The sequence below is a fragment of the Chanos chanos genome, chromosome 15 (genome assembly GCF_902362185.1).
Source record: "Chanos chanos chromosome 15, fChaCha1.1, whole genome shotgun sequence".
Taxonomy (NCBI): Eukaryota; Metazoa; Chordata; class Actinopteri; order Gonorynchiformes; family Chanidae; genus Chanos; species Chanos chanos.
Genome location: NC_044509.1, coordinates 6,679,931 through 6,705,811, shown reverse-complemented (window position 1 = coordinate 6,705,811; position 25,881 = coordinate 6,679,931). Strand labels below are relative to the sequence as shown.

The 25,881-nt window shown below is 42.6% G+C and overlaps 2 protein-coding genes across 3 annotated transcripts; one reads left to right on the top strand and one right to left on the bottom strand.

Moving 5' to 3' along the window:
- The first annotated feature begins 678 nt into the window (after window positions 1-678).
- On the top strand, window positions 679-13,615 carry rabep1 (rabaptin, RAB GTPase binding effector protein 1). 2 transcript variants are annotated; one of them, XM_030792464.1, is made up of 19 exons: window positions 679-800; window positions 3,979-4,107; window positions 4,551-4,754; window positions 5,073-5,233; window positions 5,753-5,872; window positions 6,270-6,405; window positions 7,094-7,272; window positions 7,604-7,714; window positions 8,159-8,626; window positions 8,861-8,965; window positions 9,236-9,352; window positions 9,813-9,911; window positions 10,513-10,653; window positions 10,905-11,094; window positions 11,569-11,580; window positions 12,340-12,395; window positions 12,549-12,647; window positions 13,147-13,263; window positions 13,445-13,615. In XM_030792464.1, the coding sequence occupies exons 1-19, from the start codon at window positions 755-757 to the stop codon at window positions 13,544-13,546; spliced, it is 2,592 nt and encodes an 863-aa protein (XP_030648324.1). In that variant the 5' UTR covers window positions 679-754; the 3' UTR covers window positions 13,547-13,615. The 2 variants fall into 2 exon arrangements, with proteins under 2 accessions (XP_030648324.1, XP_030648323.1); XM_030792463.1 differs by lacking the exon at window positions 11,569-11,580.
- A 4,181-nt stretch (window positions 13,616-17,796) lies between these two features.
- Window positions 17,797-25,308, bottom strand: nup88 (nucleoporin 88). The gene is made up of 17 exons (XM_030792689.1): window positions 25,072-25,308; window positions 24,648-24,817; window positions 24,144-24,269; window positions 23,803-23,889; window positions 22,820-22,996; window positions 22,475-22,661; window positions 22,090-22,240; window positions 21,441-21,539; window positions 21,226-21,316; window positions 20,877-20,981; window positions 20,570-20,722; window positions 20,153-20,278; window positions 19,672-19,737; window positions 19,208-19,288; window positions 18,794-18,920; window positions 18,334-18,452; window positions 17,797-18,093 (listed from the first exon to the last, which is right to left on the bottom strand). The coding sequence occupies exons 1-17, from the start codon at window positions 25,306-25,308 to the stop codon at window positions 18,030-18,032; spliced, it is 2,166 nt and encodes a 721-aa protein (XP_030648549.1). The 3' UTR covers window positions 17,797-18,029.
- Window positions 25,309-25,881: the final 573 nt, after the last annotated feature.

The window sequence follows — 25,881 nt, the reverse complement described above, 5'->3', positions numbered from 1 at the left end:
GTTGTTCAGAAAAAAAGTTTCTTGTCACTCTAATATAAGGAAACACCCACAATACAACCTCACCATCTGTTTTCATAGCTTGACAAGACTGGTTCGATTTTATTGTTCCGTGTAAAAAGGATGTGGGTGCAGTGCGTGCCGCTGTGTTTTTGTATACATGTGCGCAGTTCATATTATATATGACCGACAGTGATAACAACGACACTATGAGTTTATAAATATCTCAGAAAGCTGACCTGCGGTGACATTATGCATCGGTACTGTTGTGCATGATCTCCACAAATTGAAACACTTTTGATACACAGATGTATGGATGTTATTGTCAAGGCTGAAATTGCCAAATGTTTACGTATTGTGGTTAGGATTCGTGTTTATACTTATGCATCTTTACTTATAGTAACGTGGGTGCAAATTTTAAATACACACATTTTTGTGTGTCTGCCCTTTGTGACTGTGCGTGTAATTGTGTGTCTCCCCAGACAGCACAATTGTAGACACACCCAAATTACATGTTAATATCAATAATTATTACTGTGTCGTCATCATCGGTATTTCAGTAGTGATCCTTCTCTCATTTATCCAGTCAAGCAATCAATGAAATTTACCATGATCAGACGCCTCCCTGTCCTGTCCGCACATGCGTGATATGTATTGTTTCTGCAATGACGTTGCCTAGTCTGTGGTAGCCTGTTTTGTTGGGCACTCCTAGCTTTCCTCTACAGAGCCGGTAATTTTTATCCTGCCCCGGGAAACCATGGCCGATCAGGCCTCGGAATCCACCCGGCCACCTCAGCATGACGGTAAGGGCCCCTAATATGCGAATCTTTTTTTATTTAGGGGTCTTAAACAGGTCATTGTAGGCCTTCGGCCTGTGCATCCACGGTCTCGCTAACCACCATCACCCGGCGTAATGCATCTGCTAGCCCGCAAGCTCAATTTTAACTCACATTCGCTTCCCCTCTCGTTGGACTCATTGATGCGTCTCTTGCTTGTTACGTTTAGCATCGTAGTATTTTGCAGACATAGGACATACAAATGGTACGTATGGCTGGACAACATGTATTTACGCCTGTAAGATACACCACTCACGCACACAGCCCATCACTTACGAGCTAACCTGGGTATGCTAGCTGATATTACTCACTAATTAAATTGAAACAGGATAGCACGGAGCTATCATTAGTGGGTGACAACACGGTCTGTCACTGTCTGACACCCACGGTCGTACTCTGAAGATGAAGATGAGTCGCTTCTGTTACCTGTTTGTCAAACATTGTGGTTTGCAATGGTTAGGCTTTGATTTGATGTAATGCATTTTAAATGAGTTCAAAGGGTGGAATATTATCACACTCATAAACTATTGCTTGTTGATAGCATCAGAAACAGTCTGGCTGGTGACTTTGTTCGGCAACGTACAATATCGACTGTTTTCTTTTCGGTGGGAATAACACATTTAATACTGCTGTAGCTAGAAGTATTGTCGAAGTGTATATGTTCATCCAGTCGTCAATCACATGAGGTTGTCTGCTAGTCATCAGGTCTTCTCGGCATAAAATGCATTGTAAAATGCTATAAAACAAGGTTTTCTACGCCTTTGAAGCCAACCTTGCTCTTCTGTGAAGCAGCAGTTAGTTTTAGTGCTCTTCACGTTAAGCATCGCATTTATCTTACTATTTGTTTAAAGATTTGATACTTTGTTCTTTCACCGTCAAATTGTTTAATTAAGTCTTCTAACTTTTTTTTCTGAGAAGGTCGGGGGCTTATTTTCAGCCAAATTTGAAAATCAGAATACCACTGCTTTGGTTTAGAATTGCTGTTTGCGCGGTGAAAGTGGACTGTTCGTGGAGTCAAAACAAAAGCTCTCCCTATTTGACCCAATTTTGGAGTCATTGCACCATACATATGTCCCATTAGCGATTTCGGCGAGATGACACATGGTGACTCTGCACACGTGAACAGGGCCTGTTGGTCACGCATGTTACTCTTCTTAGAACATGTTTGTCAATACGATGAGTGCTGGGATTGATGCAATTCTTAAGTCCAAAGATAAGTCTCACATGCGGGCAAGAATACCAAGATAACATTTATAAAACTAACGACTGACTTGATTATACAATTGACAAAACCGAGTTTACACAAGCGATTACTTTCTGCTTACCATTTCCTCCTCATTAATTACATTTACTCAAACCAAATGGGGAAATACCCAAAACTACCATGGCTAGTTTCTTTTAGTGTTTCTTTTCACTGTATCTGTCTCTGTGCTTATAAGGTTCTCTGTCTCTCAGAGTTTATTTGAATTGCCTGAGTCATTTTATTTTTTTTGTATTTGGATGTTCACAATCCAATTTTACCACACTCTTGGAGTCATTATGTTTGTTTCTTGAGACTAGAATACATTGTTTTCAGCTCTATCGACAGAACTGATCATACCTCTTGTGGTATGTGAGGAACTTTGTGTGTGTTTGTGTGTGTATGAGAGAGAGAGAGAGAGAGAGAGAGAGAGAGAGAATCTTGTGCCCTCTCAGTTTTACGTTAGAGGGATTTTTCGTCCAAACATGGTTTATGATATTGTAATTGCCATATCATAATTTCACCATTCATAATGAAGTGTATCTGTTATCTGTCCATTTGTTAATGATTCATACAGCATTGATATAAAGCAACTAGGGCTGTCCCGAAAATCGTTTTTGGGGACCGGAGCTTCGGTAGTAATCAACAGCGAATATTCGAATATTCGGATGTGGTTGGGAGGGGGCTTTGCGTGACTCGGGAGGGACTCAGCCAGACATTTCTCCAAAAAAAAGGATGTTCCCACATCACTCCTCATGTTTTATTTTAACTGTTCGGATCAGTTGCGGCTACGTTCCAAGCAAAGTCAGTGCATGTCACGTTCATGCACGCGCACATGTATGCGCTTATGCACGCACCAAAGGCGTTTTCATTAATGGGATCATTTATGTAGGCATTTCCACCGTGCGCGACCAAACATTTACCCCTGCAGCGTGCGCAGAACGCAGGGGTTTTTTTTTGTTGTTGTTGCCGGCTACTTCACGGGTAAGAAGAAACGAGTAGGCCTTCTGGAGGTCTTTGGTCAAAACCGACTGTCTCTTCAGCATGGTGCTAACCGTTAGCATACTGAGTGTCAGACCAAGCCGCAGTCTTAGCAACATCCTTGACAATGACACAATGATTGACACAAAACAGACAAATCAGTGTTGAATTCAGACGCGCAATGCATTGTTGGTGTTTTTATTATTGATAGACTTTTATGCAAGCGCTGAAAAGAAGATTATTATTATTATTATTATTATTATTGTAGTGAAAACCGGGACATTTTAGTGTTTTACAGATATTTGTCGGGACTCGGGACACCCAGCTTGAAACCGGGACAGTCCCGGACAAGCCGGGACGTCTGGTCACCGTATGTGTAACGTTACAGCTTAAACAGTATAATATCAATCAAGTGTAACTATAGCACAAGAATCTGCTGTCAAAATGTATTTTGCAGTTCACCTTTAGTGATAGCCTACGTTTAGTCAAAAACCCCCACAAAAAACAAACAAAAAAAAGATGAATGTCCGAATCCCAAAACTGAATAGGCTACATACCCAACGAAGGAATATCCGAATAGTTGAATATTCGGGTGCGGCCCTAAAAACAACTCAAACAATCTTTTTAAAAGCACTTAATGATAACTGACAGTGCTTGATTTAGATTTATATTCTGTTACTTCGGTGGACAAGCCCTTATCAGCTCACTAGTCCTACTGCTTATTCATCTTTGATGCTGTGTTCATGTACCTGTTGTCATTTGTATTTTAATGTATCTGGCCACTGTGACGATTAATGAAGTCGTCTGTCTGTCTGTCTGTCTATCTATCTATCCAGTGAAATGAGAGGAGAGGAAATATTTTACCATGGAATTAGTGTTTTTGTTTGTTTATTTGTTTTTAATGGTATTGTAATATTGTAACAGGGGCTCTACAGCAACGCGTGGCCGCCTTGGAACAGGAGAGAGCCGAGTTCCAGAAGCTGAAACAGCAGCTGGAGCTGGAGTTCAACCAGAAACGGGCTAAATTTAAGGAGCTTTATCTGTCAAAAGAAGGTAACTGGCTGGCTACCAACTACTCTAGGTTTTCCTCTGTGGCACCATGTCACGTAACGCTCTGTAAAAGGGAAGGGGGTGCTAGGAAGGAAACATGTTGAGCTAAAGGTGGTGTTGACTATAACCCACCAACGTTCAATGAACTTTGTGTGGTTTTGTATGAGCTAATTTATCAACTCTCGCATGCCAGGGCTTAACAGTTTAGCCATCCAACATACAGGTGGAAAGAAGAGACAGTAACCTAGCACTATGTCACCAACATAGATCATTTTGCAATTTTTAGATATCAGTTTTCTGCCACGAAAAGAACACCATGCCAAAATCACTGTTAGTTTATGCAAATAGTTAAACGAAACAGCTCTTCATATCTCTATACCTCCCATTATCAAACTCTTATCCTCTTTTCTCTTCTCTCCTCTGCCTTTGCCGTTGCCTTTGCCCAGAGGAGCTGAAGAGGCAGGCTACATCCCTGGAGGCCTCCCAGGCAGAGCTGAGTCGGGTACAGGCCCAGCTGGCTGAGGCTCGTGCGGAGATGGAGAACATCAAAGCGGTGGCCACGGTCTCGGAAAGCACCAAGCAGGAAGCCATCGACCAGGTCAAACAACAGTGGCAGGAGGAGGTTGCATCGCTGCAGGCTATCATGAAAGGTAACAAAGACATAAATCCATACAAATCATATAGCGTCACACTCGAGTGACTGGTAATCTAATTGTTGAACGTGTTACATATGTTTTGCTCGTCATAACCGAAATATATATATTTTTGTCATTGTTCAAACTGTCGATTTTTGACTCTTCACTGGCGTGTTTTCATTTTGTGGCTCTTAACTGGTATGCCTACCAGTAGATCGGTGCTACCGATACTCAGTAATAATAAACGTATTCACATATAATATTGAAACGGTTACCTGTTTCCTGCACGCGTCATTAAAGTCGTTAAAATCTTGTTTCGTGGGCTTCGTGCAGATACCGTTCGGGAATATGAGGTGCGGTTCCATCAGAGGTTGGAGCAGGAGCGCACTCAGTGGGCGCAGTACCGAGAGGCCATGGAGAGGGAGATGACGGAGTTGAGACGCCGCCTGTCTGAAGGCCAGGAGGAGGAGAACTTGGAGAACGAGATGAAGAAGGTCTGTTCTCGCACTCGGGCGCTTCGCAAATACTTAGCGTTAGGACCGATTACCGCGATACGGACTGACGCAGAACCTGCATAGACGTCGTGTAATCGTTCACAATGACGTTAAATTAAAATTCACGTTGATGTGCTGAAATGGTAACATTCGATCTTTTCTAATGTGTAGTTGCTCTTTAGTGTTAAACGCTAATCGCTGGTATGTCTGTACATCATAACTGAATTTCAGTTGCTGAAATAAATGTCCTTAAGCTGGAAACAAGGGTTTATAAATGGGGCCAAGATTTGAACTTGTCAAATACTGGCACTGTATGCTTTCTTTGTGTCCAGCTAAGGATGCCATTTGGTTGACTTGGGGGGGAAAAAAAAAAAAAAGAAGAGAGACATTGACCACCCTGCCCTGTAAGGGTGATCAGGACAGATTTTTCCTTTTTGTGGAAAACAAGCCATAAGCCATTAATGGAGAAAAAATAGCCTCTAAATTGAATTAGGCCTGACAGTGAAATTGTATCCTCAGGCCCAGGAAGATGCAGAGAAGCTCCGGTCAGTGGTGATGCCAATGGAGCAGGAAATTGCGGCTTTGAAGGCCAAGCTGACCAGCTCTGAGGAACGGGTCAAAGAGCTGGAGGCCTCCAAGGTGATAAAAATGAGGTTTATTATATTAACCTATATTATTATTTTTAGGTTTATTATATTAACCTATAACTCTGGCCTCCGTGACGTCAACAGCTAATCAAGATCCTCTAGTGTACGATGTGCACTGCTTTTTTTTTTTTGTGAATAAACTCTGAATGCTGCCTTAATCTGATGAAATTATTCATTACTCTGATTCAGGCGTGTGTGTGTGTGTGTGTTAGTGAATGTGTGAGCTGTAATAATCAGAATGCACACTTCTAAAACACTAGCTATGCACTCTCTGCTTCAGTGAGAAAACTCAGGGGTGTGGTATGACGGAGGTATTCCTGTATGTTTGATACATCAGGCTATACAGGGTTTATAAATGGATATTCCTTGGGTTGTTTTTCTTATCTCAGGTAAAAGAACTCAATCATGTTTTGGAGGCTGAAAAATCTTGCCGGACAGACTTGGAGATGTATGTTGCAGTCCTCAACACCCAGAAGTCTGTCCTTCAGGAAGACGCAGAAAAACTTCGTAAAGAACTCCATGAAGGTACACTTTGTACATTATTTTCAGAGATGCAGCAAAAAGAGAACAAAAGAAAACCTCCATGTCTAGACAGACTTTATGTTGTCAAATTAGATAAAAAAAAAAAGATTCTCAGCACTGCTCTCAGCTACAGCTCTGGCTCTTCTCAGTCAGACAAAGTCAGAAGAAAGACCACCATAACCAAAAAAGAGGGCCTTCATTATGTAAGGGCTAATATACAGGGAGACGGTCATTATTGCGAAATAAACCCTGACATGGTGATGCAGGACCATAATGTGAATCGCCAGGGTCCTGCATCATCCTGTCAGGGTTTGTTTTGCAAGAATGAGTGGCTCGCTGTACATTATCCCCCTTATTACACGGCTAGAATAATTTGACACAAAATATTAATTTAAAAATGATTTCATTGATTTAAAAACTATTTTATTGCTTCTGCTAAAAAAAAAAAAAAAAAAAAAAAAAAATAGTTCCATAGCAACAGTCTGTTATTCATAGCAGCGGCCTTTTATTCAGAAATAACAGACCGCAGAATGCCGTAATTGACCAATCAGAATCGAGTGTTCAGCAAAGTCGTGTAATAACAATTTTTAAATAGTCTGTCTCATCAAAATTCAGCATGTCCTAAATTGCGCGTAGTGCAGTTTTTGGAGTCGGAAGTGTTGGTTTACCCGCCTAGTTTCTGTGCCCTCAGTGTGTCACCTCCTGGAGCAAGAACGCCAGCAGCACAACCAGCTGAAACACACCTGGCAACGCGCTAACGACCAGTTCCTGGAGTCGCAGCGTCTGCTGATGCGGGATATGCAGCGCATCGAGAGCGTGCTGTCCTCAGAACAGCTTCGTCAGGTGGAAGAGATGAAGAGGAAGGATCAGGTACTGAACTCAGATCAGTAGTCTTGTCATCCAAGGGGGGGGGGGGGGAGGGAGGCACCCATGACTCACTGAACTGGGACCAGCTGGAAACTTTCTGCATTTCGAACAAGAACAGTGCTCACACAAGACCGAGATTTCCGTGGCTGATTTTGCATGGAAAAAGCTCTTTGTCCATGTTAAGTCCGTTAAGATTAGCCTGACATTAGCCCAGGATCAGCATTGGCCCCTGCGTTTGAATGGAGGGACTCTTCTCCTAATTATACGTTTGCATTGATAATTATACCTTTGTATACGACGTGATATTTAAAAGTGATTTTTCTTTATTGTCCAGGAGGAAGATGAGAAGGAGTGGATCAGTCAGGCTAAAGAAGCGAACGAGGAAGATGGGACGGAACCCGCAGAGACAGCCGAGGACTCCCTCCTCGGCCTCTCCATGGAAGAGGTACCAAAAAAAAAAAAAAAACAGATTATTTTTATGAGGGGGAGCTGTGCTGCCTGATGAGACGCCATGCCTGCTAATCCTCCATTTTAGATGCTGTTATCTCTCTAAATGGACCAAAAAGGAGAGTGGGGGGGGCGGTGGGGGGGGTGCGTGCGTGGCCTGAGATGAGCCAATTTATAATGAGTTGGAAAGAAACTCATCTTTGTTACTTGCTGTTTCACTGTGGTCATCAGCCCGTGAAAAATGCACGTTAAGTTTTCAGACAGTGTGGGGTAGCAGCATTACACGTTTCTTAAGTAAAAAACGATATGATCTCATTCTCTCAACTTTCTATTTTTTTTTTTTTTTTTAAAGCTTTGTGGTTTATGTGTTTTTATTATTAAGCTCCTCTCTTTTTTTTTTTTCTCTGTCTCTCTCTCTCTCCCACTCTCTCTTTTGTCCCAGAACCAGCAGAATCACAGTATCCACAGTTCTTTACACTCCCTGGATGCAGACACGCCGGCCCGTGGGGACGGTTCTGACCCTTATAAGGACGGCCTGAGGAGGGTCCAGTCCACGGACAGCCTGGGCTCGTCGGGGAGCGTCCTTCAGGCCCACGGGCTGGGTGGCCAGAACCACAAAGCCAAGTCGGCCAGCCACCTGGACGAGTCGGACTTTGGCCCGTTGGTGAGCGCCGACTGCGGGGGCATCGAGAGTCCGGAGACCTCCTCCATCTGCTCCCTCCCCCAGCCCACGTCAGGTCACTTTCTCCTCACCAAGGACCAAGAGAAGGCCATTAAAGCCATGACACCTGAACAAGAGGAGACTGCCTCTCTGTTGTCTAGTATTTCACATGCCCCTGACACAGCCTACCTGCCGCCGGCTGGTTATCGCCTCGTAAGTGACAGTGAGTGGAATCTACTGCAGCAGGAGGTAGGATATCTCTACCTACTTAATCATTAACTACGTCTAGCTCTGGTTGAATTCTGTGTTTTTTTTAAATGGGATGTGGGTTTAAGATGTGGTAATAGGATTTTAAATTGCGTTTTCTTGACCGTGTTGGAGTGGTTCGACTTTGTGTAAAATAAAAACAGTTTTTGGTTTCTGCAAAAGTAAGACTTGCAAACAAACGTTAAACCCTCGTTCTTTATGGCTTTTCACTGACAGTTGAAAAATGCGGGGAGGAAGTTGGGCCGTCGTTGTGATATGTGTTCCAACTATGAGAAACAGCTCCAAGTCATCCAGAGTCAAGAGGCCGAAACACGGGACCAGGTCTGTCCACACCAGCTGTTTCATTTGGAAAACACACATCCTACCGATTTCCTCACTGGTCCCTTGGCATTAAGCAATAGTACATGTTAAAACACAGATGACCACAAAAAAAAAAAAAATACTTGAAACAGAGCAGACAGTTTCTAGATCATAGAAAAACAGTGGCAGGGCTGAGACTAAAGTCAATGAAATAATTAAAATGATATTTTTTTTCCCTGTCGTCATCATAATCTTTCTGATTGTAATGTCTCTGTTTGTTTGACGTGACAGGTGAAGAAGCTGCAGGCTATGTTGCGACAAGCTAACGACCAGCTGGAGAGGACGATGAACGAGAAACAGGAGTTAGAAGATTCGGTCAAACAGAGCAATGAGGAAACCACTGCTAAGGTCGGCTATCAGCCAATCGAAACACCGTAGAGTGTTCTAGAACTCTTAGAGTGCATAAGGTTCCGTGCCTCTTGCTTAGTCTGACCGAAAGGAACAAGTCGTCATCATCAACTGTACAAATGTATGTTATTTACCTCAAGAAATGACATTTCTTACCTGGTAATCAGTAGGCCTAGATAACAAACCAAGCCACGCAAAGCACAGTCAAAAGTCAGTTCTGTCTGATGGGAGAAATAGTGAAAAGGGAGTCTTGACGATTTTTTAGTCAGGATGTTTATATGTGTTCTCTGCCCAAGTTGTATAGTCTGTGAACCACTCATCTTCCACGCTATCAGCAGCGGAATAACAAAAAAAACCCGCAAAAAAGCGACGAGCTCCAAAGGAATGTCGACGATCTTGATCCGTCCCAGATGCGGGTGACTGTCCAAGTCCGTCTGCTAATCTCTGTTGTGTCCTTCAGGTCTCAACACTGATGCAGAAAGTTCAGGACTCTGAATCTCTGCTCGGTGCTCTCCAGCAGGCTTTCAGCCAGGCCAAGAGGAACACACAAGAACAGATGGTACAAACCAAGAACAGTTTTTCTCTCTTTACATCACATCGCTTCTTGTAAATGTGCTTGATTTGTAGCACGCACGAACTCATCTGAGTCCGGACAGGCCTATTTTGATTCCATAAGTCACAAATTCGAACCAGAAATCTTTCCGTATTATTTATTGTCTATCTGAACGCCAAAGGTCGAAGTCATAACAGCAACACTCTTGGCTGTGAGATTTTTTGGATCCGCTGATTGCCAATCACATCTGGTTTTAATGTAGCCTTTCGCCATAAAAATGACGGATTTCTGTGATGGTGCACTGCTAAGACACAGTAGTTTTATGCTCCGTGCAAAGTGCGCTAATAAAACTGCAGTTTCTCTTTGCGTTCGGAGACATTCTTCTGGTCAGCACTGATCCAGAAATATCTTAATGGATACCTACACGGCCAGTCTCCACCAGGACCCTTTTATGGCCTGATGACCTTGAAAGATACCTACTTAACATTGGGAACTGTCATTAAACAGTCATGAGTAGTGCAGGGTACGCTGTTTCTCAGGCCAAACTGACTGGTGTCTGTGTGTGTGTGTGTGTGTGTGTGTGTGTGTCTGTGTCTGTGTGTGACAGGCTGTACTGTTACAGTCCAGGGAGCAGGTGGCAGAGGAACTGAGTCGATTACAGAAGGACAATGAGAGTCTTCAGGGCAAACACAGATTGCACCTTGCCCTGCAGCAGGAGGAAGACTTCCAGATGCCCACTACTGTCCAGGTACTGCCCAAAAAGTGTCTATACATTACCAGGTCTGATAGGAATTAGTTTATCTCAGTTATGGTATGAGTTTTCGATATTTCCTCAAATATTATAAAATAAATAGTGGTTTGCTCTTTTTCTTGATTACCAAGTGTTTGAAAATGCTTAATGTGGATCAGACGCATCAGACTAAATGGAGGTCTGGTTCTCTTTTTTTTGAGGAGTTAATGCAGTGAACTGTAAACGTCATATATGTCACGTTCCCATAGGAACTCCAGTCTTTGGTGCTGCAGTTCCGGGAGGACATTGTTTCTGTCCGCACGGCGTCGGAGCACTTGGAGGAGAAACTGAAGGCGGAGATCCTGTTTTTGAAGGAGCAGATCCAGGCGGAGCAGTGTTTGAAAGAGAACCTAGAAGACACATTACAGCTGGAGATTGAAGGCTGTAAGGAGGAGATAGGTGAGCCTGACATTGCCGTTTCTATCATAGGCAAGGCTACAGATAACGCCCGGAACTCCATATCCCGGACTTGGAAGTTGGGCTCTGAACACATATGTCCAGTTTGGTTGATTTTCTGCTCTGTGATTATTTAGGTTGGTTTACCATTAATTACCATTAATATGAGGTGGTATTAGATTAGTGACAGGGTTGTACCAGGCTCAGGTTTGTCGACAGTCATGATTTAAGTGGTTTTTTAATATGATTTGCAAAAACAGCGTGTTTGGCAAAAAAAAAGCATACTTGACCTCCATGCAGTGTATTTGATGAGTACTGTGGAAAACCGCCTCTGCAAAGGACTGATCGACTTGGGGAAGACTGGACTTGCATTTTGCTTTGATAGCTTTTTGTTTCTTTCATTTGCTCTTTCTTAAAATTGTTTCTCTTTTTTTTCCCCCTCTTCTTTTTTCTATCCTTTGATGATTTTTTTTTCAGACATCTTGGAAGGTATGAATCATTGTCTGAGTAGTGTGCCTTAGACTGTCATGTGTCTGTTTCACTTACTGCACTACAACATCTCACTCATCCCAAACAGAATAACTCCATATACATTCATTAATATTTGAAAAGTAGATTTAATACCTGTATCTAAATGGAACATCGTACTGACAAAAAAAAACAAAGAAGTCAAACTCCAGCATAGTCATGGTGACCTCATATGAGTCTTCCCGAATCATGAGACAAGTGTGTATTTCACAAAACCGGGTTTTCTCAGACAGGCAAATAACCTTGCTACGCATAATGCCAAAGTTTTGTATTGACCAATGAGAACGTTATTAACCTTTACACGGGGTCATGACTGTAGACTAGGGTCATGCAAAGCCAGTTCCAACACCCCATGTGACATGTAATCTTGTCGTAGATGTGTTCCTTCATCGGCGTGACTTTACCACTCATCTCATTTCTGGAGTATTTCTCTTTCTTTGTCGTTGAGTAACCCTTGAGGTTCAAGCGTCGTTTCAATTTCGGAGCTCGAAACACGCGGTCACCGTGAATTCCAAGCACGAGCTTTGTTTTATTCGTTCACACTAATGCACAAATTCTGTGAAACTGAACATCTCACACTATCTCTGTTTGTGGTCATAAAGTGGAAGTTGTGTTTATGTGTGAAGACCTGCAGAGCGTACATTGTTTTCTTTATTAACTAAAATTCAGCGCAAATACAATGGTCTTATTTATTTAATTTTGTGTTTTTTGACCCTTCAGCATCATTTTCCAGCCTGAAGACAGAGTTGGAGCGCGTAAAGAGTGAGAAAGAGCAGGTAGAACAGCCTTATTCTGCTTCGTAATCACCTATGAAACAGTCACGCAGATCATTCCAACCAGTAATGGCCTATAGTGTCTCTGCTGGAGGCCAGTGTTTTTGGTTGCGCAGTTTTAGCACTGACTGACTGATCGCGCTCTGGTCCAAACAGTTGGAGAGCAGCCTCGCGGAGAAGAGCCAGGAGCTGGACGGCCTTCAGGGCCTGAAGAGCAGTCTGGAGGAACAGCTCAAAGATGCACTCGCCAGCAAGGTTTGACTGATCACATGACATAAGACAGCTAATGTTTATGGAGCACCACGAGGAGCCATGAGACACTTAGAAGCAGAAATCTTCTCTTGTGAACTTCAGAAAATGTTTTTTTTTTTTTGTTTTTTTTTTTAAATCGACTGTCAAGTATAGTCCAACATGCTGATACCTACTCACACTCTCACTTCATTAAGTTCACGTTGCTATATTTTTTTTTTTTTTTTTGGAATACTTCTAAAGTGAATTTTTGTATGAATGTTTGATTTAGAATGAACGTTTAATTGTATGGACTTGGAGCAGATAATGGAATATTCCACAGAAATCCTTTTTATTGAGCAGAAGATGATTTCTCTGGAATATTCCATTGCCATTATGTTTTGCTAAGCTGCACGGGATATTTTCATGACCTAATTCAGTTTACACTAAACATTTGTGGAGGGCTGTGTTGTTTCAGCAAGTTTATTGCTGTTGGTGCAAGTTGTGTGTGGTGTTGGTGTTTCAGACAGCGCTGGAGACACAGGTGTTTGACGAGAAGGACAAAGCTCAAAGGCTGCAGACAGAGTTGGATGTCAGCGAGCAGGTGCAGAGAGACTTTGTCAAGCTGTCCCAGACCCTACAGGTAATCTCATTCAAACTCAGATATGTCTTGGACTTCAGAAAATTTACTTCAAGTTCTTTGAATTCTGTAAATAGTCAGTGTGATGGTTTCTGTTCCTCAAGTATGTGCTGAGTCAGACACCCCTCTAGTTCTTGGTAAACATGTGTTCCCCTGAAAATCTCTCTCTTTCTCTGCCTTTCAGGTCCAGCTTGAACGTATCAGACAAGCCGACTCCTTAGAGCGCATTCGCGCCATTCTCAACGACACCAACCTGACAGATATCAGCCAGCTCCCTGAGACATGATGCTGCTCCGCTTTAGCTCTGTCTCCAAGACCAACCCCTCCCTGTCCTGGACCTCCAGCCCGTTACATCACTGTGTCCCTCAAGGCCCCCCTCCCCCCCCCCTCCCCAAGACGACCCCACCCGAGACGACGGGCCCCAGGAGGACGGGGCTTGGCTTTTTTTTAAAAAAATGACAAAAACAGAGTACAAAAAAAAAAAAACACAAAATACAAAACGACACCCTTGAAACAGAAGGATAAAAACGACTGGTGTAGGTGGAAGACATCCAGGCCTTTGTCTTGTGACAGAAGTGGTGTGGTTGAGTCTAAGGAGAGAGAGTTCTGAAGAACACTATTACTGCTACTGGAGGACAGGATGAAAATTTAGTAGGGTATCGACCTGAGAAATGACTGACGTCTCTTGAGAAGCGGAGTGGGCACACCCCGGTGCGGGCCTTTGTCCCTGTAAAAATGTTGTCCACTGTGAAGCCTATAAGGGGAACTCTGGTGACCTTTAATGGAAGCGCCTCCGTCATCAGCTTCCCGTTCGGGTAATGGAAAATCACGGGTATCGTGATATTCTGTTAATTGGGCTCTCCTAACTCCCGTTAACTATCCATATCACTTTCTCCCTCTCCATTCCTTTTTCTTCCCTTTCTTTTTTCCCCCTCTTTCTTCTTTTGCACTTGCACCAAACATTGTGACCTTTTTTTTTTTTTTTTTCCCCCTCATTTTCACATCATCCATTTGAGCCCAAGGCAGTAATTCATGAAGGAGACAGACACACTTCAAAAGTATTTGTAAATAACATGTATACAGATTATATAAATATATATATATATATATATCAGTTAAATTAAAAAACAATAAGGTATGTGGCCCTACCCCTGCACTTCTTCAATCTTAAGACCCAGTTCTGTGTTGACCTGACTCTATTATCGGTTTCATTGGGAAGCAAGTTCTGCTGTGGTTGTGTGGTGTTGATCTTTTTGTCTGAATCGTTTACGGCTTCTCACTGCTTGTATGGGTTTCTCCCAATAAACCTGTTTTGTCCTCAGAGAGAGAGAGAGAAGAGAGAGAGAGTAGAGAGAGAGAGAGAGAGACGAGAGAGAGAGAGAGAGAGAGAGAGGGGGGCTTAAACCACACCGATCTACATTCTCAGTCATTGTAAGAAAACAAAATGTTCATCTGCAAGTTGTCTTCAAAAAAGAAACAAAAAGTTCCTTTCATTTGATCGAATTCGTTTGATTGCCTTTTCTTCTTTTTTTTTTTCTTTTTGTTTGTTTGTTTGTTTACACAGTGCTGGATCTGAGATTTATGTGTTTTGTTCTCCACAAAAAACAGAAAAGAAAAAAAAAAATCTCGATAGTAGCACCGGTCCAAACTGTAGCTTGATGGTCTTTTTGACTGGGTTTTGTGTAGTTTCCCTGGTGGTGGTTCTGAAATAGCACAAGGTTTGACCTAGAGATTTTTGACAGGGTTCTGGCTACATGACTAACAATGGATAAGAGTGGCAGTGGACTGCACTACATTGATCTGCGACTTAATGAGAGAGAGAGAGAGAGAGAGGACCTGCTAAATGTTTAATGAAATTACACTATTCGTTTGTCCTGCCTCTGTTATGGTAAATGTCAGGCTTCTGGTATCGTTGCCGACCTCCGCAACCAAATACTGCGCAAATGCTCGGTCTTGCACCCAGACATGTGGCGTATGTGTGATTTCGTATGTAGGTTAAACGCAGAATTGTTCATTACTTCAACCCTGCAGATCAGAAGAGCAGAACCAAAGTTTTATAGAAACGGTTTAAGCGCGAAAAATAAGGGGCTGCTTTTTCGGGAGAAGTCAAAAATGGGTCGACGGATCAGAGGTACATACAGTAAAAAAAACTACACGGCACGTAGACGAAGATAATCAATCGGCGTGTTCAAGGCCGGACGTGACAGAATACTAAGAAATCCCGTGGTCATGTTTTAATCAGCCGCTTTCCCAGACACTAAACGCGCCGTATTTCAATCAGCAACCCCATGTGTTTCAAGGGGTTTTTTTCATTTTCATTTTAGCACAGTGTATGCAATAGATTTACAATTTGTATATGGATTTTTAAAAATACATTTGTTGTTTTGGAAAGTCCTAGAGTGGTCATGACTAGTTACTCAGCGTAACAAGTCCTAGCTGAAAACTCGCTAGGCATGTCTGTATGAATCATAATATTTCTGTGAAAAATAAATATCGGAAAAAGCCAAATTTAATACTTAATACTCCTGATATTATAGAAACTACTTCATGTGTTTATAACCACAAAGAGTGGATTCATTCCGTTACTAAGGATATCTGGCTTGCATGAAACGCAGTTATTATCCAAACTAAGATGGAGGTCTATTAATATATTGGAATTAGGAATCATGTGTTTATTCTGTGGGTTTACAATTGCTAAGAAAACATTTTTTCCAGTCGCGAATGTCCTGTTAGAATCTTGAGTGTTTTGTGGTTTTATAACCGGGATAGTTGTTGAAAACTGTTGCAATTTTAACACCCCCCTCCCCACCCCGTGAAACCAGACAAATCATTACGTTTGATTTGACGTAATTACTAATTAACATGATAAATATTACTGATAACAGACGCTAGGCCATCTAAGGGTATTTTTCAGTGTAGCCACTAAATGAATTTTTTGGAACTCTTTGGCCTGTAGAAATCACGTGCTCTCGGAGACACTTTGGACTGAAATCAGTTCTGCTGTCCAAAAAACCAGTAAAAGTTCTGCAGCAAGCACGTGCATGTTCAGACTCCGTTTCCAATATCAACATTGAATATCACTGACAGGTAAATACTACATACCCACAACCTCTACAAGCACTGTGGTGTCTACTCACAGTTTTCACAGAGGCATGCTTTGGAGTATTTTCATCCTATTTGGCTTCTTCAAACAGTGTCTAGCAACATGGTACTTTTTTTTTTTTTAAACCTCGAAGTAAGAGGTCAGATTTTTTTTTTCTATCTCGGCCCCCCCCCCCCCAATTTTATACATTTAGGACATCATAATTCTGCGGAGGCTGTGCAAATTCAATGTATTTTGATATCTGGATTTGTTGTTCAAAAAAAAAAGAACGAAGAAAAAAAACTCATTGATTTACTATTTCTATGGAACGTCTGCAGTCATAACCAGGAGGCCAGTGAACTTTTTTCCTTCAGTTTGATTCATGATATACAGTCATTTTTACTAGACTGCAGAGTCTTAAATAAATAAATGAAAAAAAAAAAGATATAAATGACAACGTGACGTTTCTGTTGGCATGCTGTATTGCAAATGCAGGCAGCCCTGCGGATTTCTATACTGTACTGTGTACATATCTCTGTACATACCTAATAAAGACATTGTACTTAAACTAAACGTGCTCTCGTCAAGGTCAAGTTATTTTTATGTGTTTTAAAATCCCTCTCATCTGAACTGTCTGTCGATTTTAAATCATAAAACTAGTGCAACAGGGGCAGAGAAATGGTGTTCAGTTCAGAATGTACAGTTCAGATGTAGACAAAGTTTGCTCCCGTGGAGTCTTATTCACGAAGGAATTTATTCCAGTCCAAATTCCTCATGCTCGGTTGTATTCTTCACAGGTTTACTGAGGCCCTCGTATACTGAATAAGGTCCCAGCCCAAACCCGTGATGTATGCCAGCTTTTGTCAGGCCAGACCAAAGCTTGCATACATTATGGGTTTGTGAAGAAAGCACGCCCTATCCCGTTATAGAATTGAGTCACATGACTCTCAGCTCAACCAACGGAGGTTCTCAGAAACCTCATGAAATCCGTCAGTTTTCCAGGGGCAGGTACTGCGGCCAAATAGTCCCTATTTACCTCGTGAGGTGGAGCTGATGGGTGTTCTCTTCCCGCAACGGCGTAATAAACCCGGGGGGGGGGGGGAAACGAGACACTAAAGATGCAAAGATAAGAGTCACACAGGGGACACGCGACCAGCTCCCGCCCTCCCTCCTGTTCCTGACACCCGGCGCCAGATGACGGTCGCTTTAGTCACACTCAGAACATGAGAGACGAGAGGAGGAAGTCCGCGTGTCCGCTGGGATCCGACCGTCTAAAGAAAGACATGAGTAATCCGACAGACGCATTATTGTCTTAAGGCAAAAATACACAGAGCGGCTTCCAAAGACCACAGCTCAGTCCTGATTTCAATATTTAAAAAAAAAAAAAACCAAAACACATTTTTATTATCTTATTACATCAGACATATTAACAAAAGTTTATAATTTTGCTCAGATAGAAGTTTAAAAAGTAAAAATGTAGTCTTCTCCCAACGGCACTGGTTTCATTTGCAGATAAAGAATACAAATGCCATATGTAAGATTATTTAAGAAGGAGGAGGGAAAAAAAACAACAAAAACCCCAGCATACTAAACAATAGTCCTTTTTCTGAGCCAAAATGATCTAATTACATGTCACGACACAATCTGTCTTCTGGTAAACATTTGGTGGAATGCTGGTTCCTGTCATTCAGAAACTGAAGTGGTTCTTTATGTCTTTAATTTGTTTCATCATGTCTGCGATGTGTTCGCCCCTGAGGAAGAAAAGAACAGAACACCATTACCACGACGACAAAAACACAGGAAAACCTCAGCTAAACACTAAACGGCAAACGTGCTGCTATCTCATTGTGGTGCGTGAAAGAGTTCTCTCGTCAGGAAATGAAAAGGATCATAAATAATTTCATTTGTCGATGTATCCACCTCATATTTTCCATAGGTTGCGAACGGAAAGGTGGAATGTTCCAGAAGAGAGCTGGGTGTGTGGTACTCACTGTTCCTTGAGCACGCCCTGGACACATTTCCTCTGATGAGCGCTCAGGGCTATGCTGCCTCGAGCAGGGGCCTCTCCTTTATCCATCTGTTTCTTCTGGTACTCCATCTTCATATTGACCTGCTCAGTGTATTGTCCACAGAGAGAGAGAGAGAGAGAGAGAGAGAAAAAAAAGTTACGCTTAACATTTTCTGTGCGGTCTTCTATGGAGACATCAAAGTCTTATCGGGTAGACCCGCAGTGTAAGCCCGACCTTTCCACTAAAAAAAATAAAAACAAAAAACCTGAAAGTCATTCCAAATGCTATCATGAACATTTTAACAGATCCATATTTATTGACTCCTGGGTAATGTTCTAGAAATATCCTTTTCAAGAAAGAAAAAAAAAAAAATTACTGGACAGGAGTTGAATATATACTTTTGAAGAGGATTTCAGTGAAATGTCAGATGCTGGTGTCTGACCTGTTTGATCCCGTTGCCTAGGTGACGGAGCTGGTCGTTGATGTTCTGGAGCTCTTTCCTCATGTCCTTCTCGCTGTCGGACAACACTGGGAGCTGACTGCGCAGACTACCCAGCACCTGCTTCACTCTGAAACACACACGCAATGAACACCAAAATCACGTGACCTGCCTCTCTCTCTCTCTCTCTCTCAGGCACACACACACATCACAACACACACTCACGTCAATGTATCCTGAATCTGATACTCGTACACAGTTAGTACTAAAAAAGACTCTCATTCAGACAGTAATCTGCACGCACTACGCCACAGCGTTACCCATCGTAGGCGTCTGTTGTCAGCTCACTCTGAAAACATTTGCTGGTATAAACTGAAACAATCCAAACGTAATATAAAGTCCAGAGGATTAGTTGACCTGTTCATTATGGCGTCCTGGCGATACTTGGCGTCTTCATATTTCTCGGCCAATCGTTCCGCAGCCTCACGCAAACTCTTCCTAATAAGGCCAGACACAAGAGCATTCGGTTCAATATAACGAGGTCCCAGCTGCCTGGAACTACTGCCTGCTTTTGCTGTCTGTCGCAGGCCAATAAAATTTATACGAATCCAATGGTGCAGTCAATAAGCCCCCCCCAAAGGCCAGCGTTGCGAAAGCCCCGTTTATTTTTAAGCTACTTATAATCTAATTACACTCATGACTAAACCGAATTATCACATTTAGATGTCAGCAGAGTAGGAAATCAAACAATGCTGTGCAGTAAGCGTTTTTTCAAAACAAACGCAAACTGCGATTTGGAAGTGCTCTCCTCTGACTGGGCCTTGGCTCAGAAACACGGGTTCGGTTTCGGGGTTCTTTCGGGTCGGGTTCTGCGTAGCTACCTCTCCTCTCTGCACAGAGCCAGATCCTCCAGCTGTTTGTTCTTTTGTCCCGCAAGAAGCTTCACTCTGCGTAAGAGATTAACAACGAGGACAACAGATTTCACCATCTCCAGTCTGTCATCCATTTTTAGAACTAAAAGGAAAACACTGCACAAACATTTTTATGGGGAAAAAAAAAAAAGTTAGCCAGCTAAAAATGACTCTCACATGTGGAAAAGAATTCTGTTAGTTCTTCTACTTATTCTGTGTTGTGGTTAAATTTACAGTGACGGGTCATAAAACTGCCACGCAGGCCAACATCTGTGCATAGATTTAACCCGTGTACAAAGAGCAGAGACATCACAAATCCCATCAAAACAAGCATCCTATCAAAAAACGTGCACGTTTCTCGCCAAACGCAGGGTGAAAAACGCCCTTCGCGTCGCGGCTGAATTCCTCCCTCCGTTTAAGAACGCGCTGACGGGCGGCGTTAAGGACGTACCTCCTCTGCATCTCCTCGCGGGCCATGTCCTGTTTCAGGATGTACTCCTCCCTGAACACCTGTGTGGCACGACTCAGCAGCTGGAGACACTCCGGGGGAGCGGGGGACGAGTCTTTGTCCCCTGCCCTGGGACACAGCACAACACGACACGACACAACAAAACACCACTTACAGCACAAGACAAGCACAAGACTTGGGAAAGGTAAGCTTGATGTGCTAATTGGAAGGACAAAGGGTTTAATTCTAGGAAAGGCCAAATATGACATGTCTGTGCGTTGGACTGCATGACCCCAGCATTCCGGGCTAAAACACCGATCGCTTTGATGGATAACTCTGACGGACTGTCACATAAATCGGTAATGTAGACGGTAAATAAAGATAAGAACGATGTTTAAAGGTGCACCGGTGTGATCTTACTTGAGTATGACGGGATTCATCGAGCTGCGCGCCAGGATGTTACGAATGTGCTGCTCGAACGAGTCCTCGGCCAATCGGCTCAAGGGGGAGCTCCCTGAGCCAACCACAGGGCGAGAACACAGCAGGGGAGGGGACGGAGGACGAATAGAACTCCTGTAACAAGAGGAAAAAAAAACAAAAACGCCCCAATCACTGAAGAGTAAAGAATTATGTCCAAGATACATACATGTGCATCTGAAATCTATGTCTAGACATGAAGCCCTATTCAAATGAAGGGTTTATCTGTGTAAGGTTGAATGGGACATACAGCAAGGGTAGAAGGAGACATTCACAGCTACTGGTCACGCAGATCATGGTGGCGCCCAGGGACAGGTCTGATACGATCCAAAACCCCTGCACGGGAGACGGTAAACTAAGAGCCAGAGAGAGAGAAAACAAAAGAGTCAATTTAAATTCACCTCACGAATTAGCGTTCCCTGTAGCGCTTTTCATTAATTCACTAACTCCAGAAACAACAGCGGAGCCATTCACATGTTCATATGTATAGACTTTGTATACCAATCAACACACACACACACACACACTTAAGGTAGAATAATAAGAGATGTGTGTGTGTATTTCTATTGCTATGCGGTCCATTGTAGTAACATTCCTACCTGGTGGGGAGAGGCCTAGTACACAAGATATGTTCCACAATACAGCGCTGTTCCGCTGCCAGCTCCTGCAAGCTGTCTTTGTCCTCTTCATCTGCACAGTCAACACACAGTCACATTTAGCACTGAATCACTCCGTTCTCCGCGCTCGCTCACGCCACTCAGCTGTTTAATCAAATCACACGGTGAGTTCACCGGGAGAGAGGCTCGGCACTGACCTGAGTTCAGAAACTTGTGGAGTTTATTAAACCATGTGAGACCCACGCTGTGGACGCCTGCCTCGTGGGTGCAGTGGTATCTGTGCTGGCAAAGAGGGTCTGGGGAAAAAGCGTAAGGACAATAATAATGAGAAGAAGAAGAAGAGGCAAACAAGTAAATAAATAATACTCACAGGTTAAAGACTACATGAAGTATTCGACCCGTTTTGGACTCTTTGGTACATTTTCTTATGTCACTACTTAAAATTGCCAAGTATTTAATTAGGACTGTTTTGCCACTGGTTGACACATCACATCCCATAATTTATTATGCTGTAGCTAAAGACAAATTTCTACAGATGCTCCTAATGTAATTAGAAATTTAAGATAGAAAATAATTTTTTGTATAAGCGTTCACTAGTATATATGTCCTCTTCTATGACAGCTAATTAGAGACCAACTGTCTTTAGAAGGGACATAAAAAGTAATGACCATTGTGCAAAATCAACGTCTTATTAAATGTGGATGAATACAGGCAGAAATTGAACAATTAAATGGTTAACTATCAGTCACAATACAGCATTTCAATCATGAACTGTAACGATATATGTAATGCAAGAACTGTAAAGTGTAAAACAGAAAATTCTGTGCCTGAACACAGCCTCCATACCTCTGTGTAATCTGATTGGACAGGTGAAGTCTGACTCGACTAGCTCCTCCTCTTCTCCGGTGGCTAATTTGAGAGTGAGTTCTAACTCCACACACTCAAACACGTAGAGCGATGGCACTGTCTCCGACCCCCTGGACCACCTCTCCACAGCCTACACACATCACCGTAATGTGGAATTAGACATACTCCTCTAAATAAACATTACGCATGCCAAATCCTGATTCAAAGTCCACTCAAGTAAAGTAAGAATGAAAAACTAAACAAGCTAACAATTCAGACCCTCTATGTGGCATTTCACTGCTATAATAACGTGAAGCACATCCAACTCTTTTTCTTTCTTTTCTTTTTTTTTTCTAGAAGAATCTGTGGAAAAAAAAAAACTCACTCCACCGTCCTCCTCCTCCTCAGCTTCCAGCACCACACAGTGATACAGCGTTCCCGTTTCCGTAGCGATCACCAGGATGTTTGGGACGCAGGGCAGACAGAGAACAGCGCACGCGTCGTAACCGTAGTTATCTTCCGCTGCGGGGTACATGGGTAAAGGGCCCACTGGCTTACCCAGGTTACCAAGACTGAAAAAAACAAAAGCAAATAAATATGTGAGGAAAAAAAAAAAGAAAGATTAATAGGCTGTGCTTAGTATCACTGAGAAGACCAGGAGCCAAAAACAACAGAGACAGCTTGCTGTAGTTAAGTGGTTGTGGTATTAGTTTAGCGAGGTTTACTCTACCTGGGTGAGAGAGAGACGTAGCACAGGTAGGTCTCTCCGTTTTCATACAGGATGTATAAGGGATAAACCAGCGCGCCGTCCTTCCCCCGCCGACCCGCGAACTGGGAGGGGACATCTGCCAGTGGGCCAAAATCAAACGCCACAGCAATCTCGCCCAGGGAGGCTGCGTAGGAGCGGCTGGGGATAGGACAGATTCAGAAAGATCAGATAATCTGTTTCCCGTCAAGCCTCAATATCAGAACAAAATATCAGTACGAAATATCGGCGCACAAATGTTGCTCAGAAACCATTAGTGTGATGTAGACATATTTATATCAAGATTATTCATCACAAATTTAATTTTCAGATTCTTCTTCATTTAGCTGACGATCTCAGTTCAACTGTTCATTATGTTTGAGGTGGAGCAGGAGCACTCTTCTTCATCATCATCATCAGCGTCATCTCTGGTCCAGAGGTCGACGCGAAACGGTTCTCCAACAGTTTCTGTCTGCGGCTGATATTGTTGCCTGGTTTGTAGTTAACAATGTTCAGCTCCTGATATCGTCCATCCAAATTCTGCGCTGTCGTCCCCTCGATCATTTGCCATCTATTCTTCCCTCCGATATGTCTTTCGGTATAGAGTCACTGTCGGGTTACTAAGGTCTGACCAAGATATTTGCATCGCTTCACTTGTTCAAGTTCTACACCATCCACTATTATCTCCGGTTTCTTGGTCAAAATCATTGTCTTAGTTATCTTAACATTCACTGAGAGGCCAGCTTTTAAGCTTTCACTTTTTAACTGTATTCACAATACGGTGTAATCATTCCTTGTTTGCGGCCAGTAATACTGCGTCATAGCAGAAGCACTGGGCGCAACTAAATCAGAATTTTTAAGGAGGTTCAAAAAGACAGAAAAAAAAAGGCCAGACGAGTGAAAAGGCTTGAAGAATCTGACCATGAATGTATACACAATGAAAGCTCCGATCCAGAGTATGGACGTACCCGCGTGTGTGGACACTACTGTCCTCTTCTGACTGGGACACAGGAAGCACTCTGGCAGGTGTCTGAGGCTCTTTAAGATCATAAAACCTATAAACAACAACAACAACAACAACACCACCACCACCACATCATTACATCTGTAAAACTTATTAACCACATACAATATTATTCAGTTAATTTCCACAACGGATAAAATGGCGTACAACAGAATTTGCAAAAAAAATTGTGAAGTCATGATACATAAAATATCAATAAGGTTTTCTCTCATCTGTCTCTGTAAATCGTATGTTTTATCAGAGATTTACATAAAACTATGTACATTAGCAGGGTTTTATTTGTACCTGATGGTGTTGTCTGAAGTGAGTAAGACAAGATGGGGCTCCTCCGTCTCACTGGGGTACCAGGTAGCTTGACGGAGGGTGATGGAGGCAGAGCTGGTGAAGAAGCGTTCAGCTACAGGAATGGTTCTAAAAGAGGAGAGAAAGACATCGGTCTAAAGCTCTTGGATCAAGAGAGTGCAAGGAAACACAAAGTTCAAAACAAATGTTCTTTTTGTAACCTACATACAATACAAAGCTTGCATCAGCTTAAAGCGACTAGGCGATCATGTCTCGCTTACATACTTAATGTAAGTTCACTGGTAGTCTAAATTGTTCCGCATAAAAGTGCGGCATAGTCTCTTTGGTTTACACTGTGACCGTATTTTAAAAAAAAAAAAAACGGGCGGACATTATGGTTCATTTCTAATGGAAGACGTGACTAGAAGGCAAGTCAATTGCATCGTTCATAAAACAGTTTTCATTGAGGCGTGTCTGCCTCGGACATCGGCATAGTTTCTTACTCACTTGCAGTTGATCAGTGGGCGACCGCCTTCAAACTCTGACTTTTTACCCCATCTCTGAGGCAGTTCGAGAATAGTGGCACCTCGCTGACCAATCAGAGCCACATGGTACTGCGTAGGGCTAAGAAGAACTTGACACACTTCAAAGAGCGGAGGGTTGATACACAGTAAAGTCTGTAAAGGAAAATGCGCCGAATTATAATCGCTCTGAAGCAGATCACCACGTTGGTTTAAACAGTTGAATGTTTCGGCGACAATATTAATAAACATGTTCGGTAGCAAAATGTGTCGAGCGAATGAGCGGGATTTGTATATACAGACAAGACGTCGAATTACACGGTCACTGCGAACTGTCCATCGAAGAAATAACACTCATATTTGATCAGTTATCACGTACACTGTACACAAAGTTTTACAAACATGCTGACCTGATACTTTGCAGTATCCAAATCATCCTCAGAGTTCAACTGCCTTAAGTTTGTGGTGTAAAATACACTCTCAGCTTCATCCCATATGAACAGATCGCCATTTAAACAGAATGTAAGGTTTTTAGCTGTTTTCTTGCTAGTCGCTTGGGAATCCACATGACTCCTCTCACGCAGTTTAATAAAAATATCATGTTCGGGTAACACACTCCTCCATCGATCGCTAGCAACCGCCGCCATAGCTGTATTGCTGTCGCAGCGATATGATGATTTGATGGTTTCCCAAATCAAGCCAATGGCAGCGTGCTGCACGATTTAGCGCCATTTGTATGTAGATGGGAGTTGTAGTTTTAAGAACAAGACTACCTTGAATGTGGATCCATGGGAAATTCCAAAACAGCAGAATATCTACAGTAACATATGTAAGATGTCTAAATATGTAGAGGTCATCTGCAATTTTATGAGAATGTCTATATGAAGTGTAATTTGAACTGGGCATGATTTCTCAACTCTAATGATATATACTTTGTTGTATCTGTGGCACATGTGCTGTTAAGTTGTGTTTGTTTCTGGTTTGGGCAAGTTGCACTACTGCCACAATGAAAAGTAAGAAAAAAAGAGAGTCGATGTGTTTTAACAACACGTTTGTTGTTTGTAATGAATGATTGCAGTATGATGCCGTCATGTGGATATCAAAGGAATTGCATACGGTTGCGAACGCGTATCACAGAGCTTTGCATTGTCTCCACCACAGTGGTCGGTCTTCATACCAACGCGGTCTCCCTTAGTAGAGTCTCAGTGTTTGGCTTCGCT